The 7537-nt window shown below is 24.4% G+C and overlaps 1 protein-coding gene across 3 annotated transcripts; it reads right to left on the bottom strand.

Moving 5' to 3' along the window:
* Nucleotides 1–2636: 2636 nt before the first annotated feature.
* LOC106792510 (polyadenylate-binding protein-interacting protein 2) lies at nt 2637–6988 on the bottom strand. Of its 3 annotated transcripts, none has more exons than XM_014758959.1 (5): nt 6865–6988; nt 5808–6017; nt 5507–5698; nt 5363–5422; nt 2637–3099 (listed from the first exon to the last, which is right to left on the bottom strand). In XM_014758959.1, the coding sequence occupies exons 2-5, from the start codon at nt 5979–5981 to the stop codon at nt 3082–3084; spliced, it is 444 nt and encodes a 147-aa protein (XP_014614445.1). In that variant the 5' UTR covers nt 5982–6017; nt 6865–6988; the 3' UTR covers nt 2637–3081. The 3 variants fall into 3 exon arrangements, with proteins under 3 accessions (XP_014614445.1, XP_014614444.1, XP_014614443.1); XM_014758958.1 differs by lacking the exon at nt 2637–3099 and adding an exon at nt 6400–6510 and having other exon boundaries at nt 4901–5422; nt 6865–6966; XM_014758957.1 differs by lacking the exon at nt 2637–3099 and having other exon boundaries at nt 4903–5422.
* Between the last annotated feature and the right edge of the window lie 549 nt (nt 6989–7537).

Genomic DNA, 7537 nt, shown 5'->3' with positions numbered 1-7537 from the left:
ACTTTTATGTTCGAAACGTAACGTTTCCATAGGCAAGATTTATAAGAATACAAACTATTTCTTCTCAAGATTTTTATACTTAAAATATAGTTCATTAATCTCTGTCATTTTGGCAAAATAAAACGAATTCATTAAATATACGATAAGATGGATAAAAATAATAATAAGACTTAAAGAAATTTACAATTTTTTCTTTTGAGATACAATATTTTTGACTCGATACAATTTGTATTTTATTTCAATTATTGAATCTTTTATTTCCTTGTAATAATATTATTTATGAATTTTAGATTTACAGGTGTTAGATGAATTGTTTATGATATATGTAAAGAATGATTATCTTAAATAATATTTATACGTTTATTATTAATTATATTAATAACACCTTAATTACAGAAATAGAAATGACTGACAAGGAATTATTTCTTGTGCCTTAATGGCATACTTTAATCTTCGGTATGCTTGATTTTACAAGGTATATTTTAATAAAACTTTTTATTATATATACATATTAGTTTTTGAATAGATAAGTAATATGCCTACTATATATTAAACCTATCATGTACTTGTTGACACATTACATTATTTTGATGAATACTTTACAATCTTTTAATATTTCATCGATATATATCTATTGCTTTTGACATTCCTGTATTTGAAGTATTGTACGTTTCGTGTATAAAAATATATTTCTATATAAGAAATATAGAAAAATTACTTGAAACGTTAATTGAACTATTATAAAAATGATAATGCCTAGAAAAGAAAAAAATCAATTGTTTAACTAATATATTAACTTTATTTTTATGTTGTTTACAATATGATATTAATTAAAATTCAGTATTGAATTGAAATAAAGAGACTGTCAACAGAGTATTTCAAGCAAAAGATATATGTGTATATAAATAAATATTATTATATACTTATGAGTGAATATTATTTAAAATTTTTATACTATAAACGCGAAATAAAAATTAATAAAGAGATACAAATCTTTAATTGATTTACGTAGGTAATGTATTTATAATAAGAAAAATAATAACATAATCTGGATATTATAAGAAAAAACTACATTGATGTTATAATAGCATATAAAACAAATATCTCGAAATTACTTTCAATTAATCTATTATTTTCAATTATATTTTAACAGTAATCAATGCAGCTAGTGATCTGCAATTACATATAACTAGAACTCATATCAATACATGTAATTAATTCGTAAGCATGATTTAATTAAAAACTAAGCTTGTTGAAAATTTTAATATATTCATAAAATACATCTGCCGATTAATCATTATTTTAAAAACATTCTTACAGAAATGATACAAATATTGAAATTAAATTATAAGTTAGGACAAATTTTAATTGATACTGTAAATATATGTTAATTTTTTACTTTAATAATGCAATTTTTTTTTCATTCTTTTTGAAATTTACATAAGACTTATTCGTAATTAATTTATTCGTTTAAGCATGTACCAATTAATATTTGATGTTGAAATATATAATTTAAAGTATCTAAAAAAAGTAATAATAATTATATAACAAAATTAATTGAGTGCATTGATTATGCAGTGAATATGCCAAAAATACACAATGGAAAAAATTTTTTACTATTGTAAACAACAATAATTAATATATGTAAAAATTACACATAAAGGAAAATGTAATACCAATATACTGCCAAATATAAGAGAGGTGATGCTTTTTAGATACTAATATTATTAGTTTTTATTTAACATATTTTTGTTTTAACCCAATGCAATGTGTATTCATTTAAATATTATTTTTATCAATGGAACTTCTGTATTTACATATACACTACTATATTCAACATATAAAAGATTATAAAAATAGGGTAAGCATAATTTAGTAAATCAGATCTGCAATAAAAAAAGAATTACAATGAGGACAAATGGAACATTATCACTACATATATTTATACTTTATTTATATGCTACATAAATGCTACAGAAAAAGGTTTCAACAAACCAGATGGAAAACTCATAAATGCAATATTTAATGATTATTATAGGATATAAAACCATACGGTGTTTTATATATATATAAAAAGGGTATCCTAAATTCATATGCTATTTTCGCATTAATTCGTTATACGCTGCTTTATTACAAAATCCAAAGGATAATGTATACGTGCATTTCAAGAATATATTCCAAATATATGTGAATATATTCTGAATGAACTTATTTATATATATATATATATATGCATTACTTTACTCTTTACGTTTATACATAACAAAACGGAAAAAGTAATGAATGCTTTAAATAAAAAAAAGGCTAAAATTTTGTTCTATTTTACAATTTTGATTTCGAGAAATAATAGCAGAATGTAATAAATTAATGTTACTTGATCGATAAAACTGATATTTTGCACATGTTAAAAAATGATGTTAAAAAATATTGCAAATGTGTATTTTCCAAATCTAAATTATTATACATATAATGAGTTAAAAGTTGTATATCTTATTCTCTCTACTAAATTGTTCTTAAGATGTATACATAACAAAATATTGAAAGAATAACTTGCACAAGTATTATGAGGCTTACTTTTGTAAAAGCTTTGATCTGTGAAAGGTGCAATACAATAAGTTGAATGCAATGTATAGACGTGCTATCAAAAATTTCATATTTAAAAATATTAAGTGTAAATTGACACAGATTAAAAGATTAAGAAGTGTTATATATATGAATACAACAATGATATATATTTTTTTTTACATTCAGAAACTTTTTTTTAGTTACTTCGTCATGTACAGACTTAACTGTACACAATCTTTTTATTTATTTATTTTTTTTATATTTTTATTATTTATTTTATTCTATTTTATTCGTGTTTTTTATCTTATATATCATGAATGAATTCCATTACCAAACTCTTTTACAAATAGCAATTTCTGACTTGACTTAGTACAAAATTCTCTAAGAATCAGAGTCATTCCATATTTGTTCAGTTTTATACTATGCAGAGAAGGATAATATTTTCAGTTGCCCATTGGTTTCCATATAGAGATTAGATTGGCAATTTCAAAGTGGAATTGAATATCCATATGAGATTTAGCTGAAGATTTCAACCTAAAATGTTACAGATAAAAAATCAGTCTACATAACCGCACATTAGTTCAAATTATAAATTATGTGCAATGAGATCATTAAATTTGCTTGAATTTCTTTCATAGTACTACATAATATTCGAGAACATGTAAATATGATTGTTTCGAAATTTTCTCTCTTATTAGAATATATTGTTTTGATAAAAAATAATGTATATAAATTCAATAAGTAGATGAAATGATTATGCAAAAGGAATTCAAGTTAAAAAGAATCACTTAATTGATTTATAATTTAAACAATGAGATTAAGAAATGGTTAATTAAAGATTTAATGCTGAAAATCACTTAATGAGAGTTGTGTAGCGCAGGAATGGTAACATACTAGCATAATATATAACAAATATAGTGTGATGTCTTAATGCAAATAATATTGTACTAAATGAAATCTGTTTACTTCATTTTTATAATCACAGCACTCATCCAGGCTATATAAGGTTGCGATAAAACATATTTACCACATACTATTTATGCAATTTTACGATGTCATGATATTAGAATTTTTTTTATTGAGGGAGCTAACAAATTTGTATATTCATATTTTATATACTTCCATATATATTACATGTATGTGACAAATTTGCTTTTATCACTAGTACAATATTGAATTGCAAAAATGATAATGAAAATAAACATAATATTCTATTTGAATACATTTTCTTTTTACAGACAGTAATTGTATACGAATAAATCTAAAAAAAAAAATTATAAATAAAACACTAAGCCACATAAACAAACATATAGCACACTATATGTACACTTTTAATTGATATTCTCCACAATTAAATTTATAAAAAAATTTGTAAATAAATCTGCAATGCATTTCCAATAATCAATAGAAATTTTAAATTTTATCTTTTTTGCAATTCAATCAGACTAATTCAAGTACATTCACGATATATACTATATATGCTTCATTAAATTTCAATAAGGGTACATTTTATGATTTATAATCTATGAAATTTTGTTACGCCATCTCATAAAAATTCTTCTAGAAAATAAGTATGTAATGTACTGACTCTCTTAGTAAAACTAATAAGAGTCAAAGAGTCCCTCACAGCCTGAGTAAGACTTTCACTTGAGATCTTCAATTTATTAAATGATTGCTGACAAAGAATTCAAAACAAATTTGTATAATGTTCAAAAATAAGTTTTTCAATGCAATAATAGAATTTTCAACATAATATTATGTACCATTAGATACATCGAGAAATATAAATATTATTACTATTAATATTAATGTGGTATATTATAAACTATTAAAAAGTTTTCTCATATATTGACACATGATTAATATTTTACATAATTTTTTTTACAAGCAAGTACAGCACTTTTTCCAATGATTTTAAAAAACATATTAAATATAAATTAAGTTCGATAAATGAACTATTATCTCATCTTCAATAAGATATACAAAGCTTTAAAAGTAATACATTGCAAAAAAAACTCATTTTAGAGAACAAAAAATTTTCTTGTTATCCTTCGTTTCAGTGTATACATAAGTAAAATATAAATGTAACTTGTAATATTGCATTAACACATTGGTTTTTTTAATTATTTTTCTTTTTATTTTATTTTATGTGATTTTATTTATTTTTTTGTTTATTTTTTATTTTTTAAAGGTATTAATAAAATCTTAAAAGTTTAATATACCTTCCATGCACACAAATAATTATCATTTATACGTCTGAAGCATATTTAATATTTCATTGGAACATAATTGATATATATATATTATATATATCAATATATTATATATATATTCAATAAAATGTCAGTAAAGAATGCAATAAATGATATTTGAGAAGAAGAAACATAATGAAAGGGATGTTAACCTAGATAAATTTATGTAATCAGTAACTTATGCATGTAGCTATTAATTCTGTCAACACAAATCCGGCACAAAATTAAATGGCCATAATATAGGATATTATTTTGTCCATAAAGATGTGAGTAATGTACAGCATCTATCTGTCAGTAATTATGCAACTGATCTTACTAATTTTCGACATTAAATAACAATGTCATATACTACCCACTGTCATATTATTTCATACTGTTTTAAGTATAGCCACAATCATTTAGTTCCTAATTAGATTTTGTTAATACGGCTGCTTGATCAAGGATTGCGAAATTTAGCTACGATAGTAGCCTTATAATAGTGTCTTAAACAAAAAGAAGTAGGCCCTCTACGATGATTCAGCAGTGACTTCTGTTGGTGTACTTACAGTCGTCACTGTTGCCTTGAATGCTGGGATGAATTCAGCTGCATCTGGATTTAATGTACTCTAAAATGTAGCACAGTTAATAGAATTTTAATATATAAGTGAATTTATTTCAGATTTCAAAACAAAAGAAAAATATATTGGTACCTGTTTGGCAAGATCATCGTGCATTCTCAAGTCACTAAGTTGTTGACAAAGTTCAGCACCATTATTGTACGGAATACTAGCGGCAGTCGACCAAGCAGTTGAATTAATGTTTCTTTCATGTTGTCTTTCTTCTTCTAACATAGCCTCCAAACATTCTTCCATTAGCTCTTCCTCTTCCAATTGTTGCAGTACCTGCAATTAAATTTTTTAACTTATAAATACTGAATATATATTTTAGAATTTTAAAAATAAATCTTAAATTAATTTTTATAACAGAAACATGAATGTGTAACAGAAAGACCTGTTTATCAAATTCTTCTTCGTTCTCCATCCAAAGATATTCCGAAAAATCACCATCGCTACCTCCTTGAACATCAGCTTCCGTATCAAGATTAGTATCAAAGTATGTTATCACACTATTCTCATGGCCATAATAACCATTACCCGAACCACTGCTTGGAATCTTCATTTTCATGCCACTTTTATAAATGATCCTTTACTAAAGGATAAGCTAGAATTCGAAAAATTTTTTTTAAATTTTCTGTCATCGAGTAATGTAAATTCATATACACATAATGTTCTTATAAAATAAAAATTGTTCTATTTTCCTCATATATGTATCATATATAAAATATATATATATATATATATATCTATATATATTTTATATATGATACATATATATATATAAAAAGCACAGTAATCTTTATCTTGTTCATAAGCCGTTATCTTCCGTGCAAAAAAATTGAAAAAAAAAAAAAACTTGGACTTAACAAACCCAAAGTCAATACACTCCGTCTTGACATATATATATATATACATATATATATAGGTTTGTTATTCTTAGTTGCATTGATCAATTAACAATTCTATGCAATATATGTAAAAAATACCATATGGATAGTTTATCTTCTTTGTATTCTTACTGACAATTAGACATGTAGACGAAAACAGAAAGTTTGGAAAGTGCCTGACGAAATAGAACCTTGAACTCTTGGAGACACCTTGAGAGACAACAAACGGAACGTTTAAGAATGCTACGTTCCGTTTACACATATGGGAGGTTTATTGGTATATAATATGCTCCTAGGTTGATCTAACTTGTAATTACCTCGAATTTAATCTTGAAATGGGTTATATACTAAAAATTTAGAATATTTTTATCTACCGGTTCATAATAATTACAAAATGGAGCAAAATTGCTTGACAGATCACCTAAGGGGCGACCATTTTTAACAATCTACGCAGAACGATTCCCGAAGAAGTTTTATTCTCCCTATTCGTATCTCATACCGAACGTCTTTTGTTATTGAGGATACAAATTTCATTTCTCACTATGTATTCAAGTGTAAACATACCTTTTGATAACGAGAATTGAGTTGACTTGACGTAGAAATCACGATTTACGCAGCACATGAGTAAAATACGTGTCGTGCAACACAAATTAATGCTTCGAATAATACGTTGTACGGTGCTGCCATCGCGTTTAGTAAGAGAGCAGCGGCCGCGGTTATAAATATACGTCAATATGTCAATATAAAATTATTTTAAATAATAACATATATTTAGTTTAACTGTTTCTCTATCTCTTTAATAATATAGTTTTTTCTTAAATGAATAAACATATGATACAATAATTAAAGATAGATACGTTATTTTTTAAAACAATTCTTCGCGTGCGAAAGGAACAACAGTATCGACAAAATCACTATACATGTATTTTAATATATTCGATATATCTAAAAATACAAATAAGATCAATTATTTTGTTATTGCTATGCTTGTTACTTCGAATAATGTTTGAAAAATATTTCATAATTCTAATCAATAAAATATACATTTATGTATATATCCCTGTAGAAATGGTAAGAGATTTAGTAATAATAATAATTTTATTCATATCGATATTTCATATTTTAAATAAGCATAAGGAATATTCAATTTCTGGAATCAAATTTCATTTTTATATAGCATTTAACAGATCGTTATTTAACATCTTTTTGTTTTAGGGTTGTATCTTGCTGAAAGAAA

The sequence above is a fragment of the Polistes canadensis genome, unplaced genomic scaffold (assembly GCF_001313835.1).
Source record: "Polistes canadensis isolate GaletaPanama2010 unplaced genomic scaffold, ASM131383v1 scaffold_452, whole genome shotgun sequence".
Lineage (NCBI taxonomy): Eukaryota > Metazoa > Arthropoda > Insecta > Hymenoptera > Vespidae > Polistes > Polistes canadensis.
This window is presented reverse-complemented; position numbering and strand designations above follow the sequence as displayed.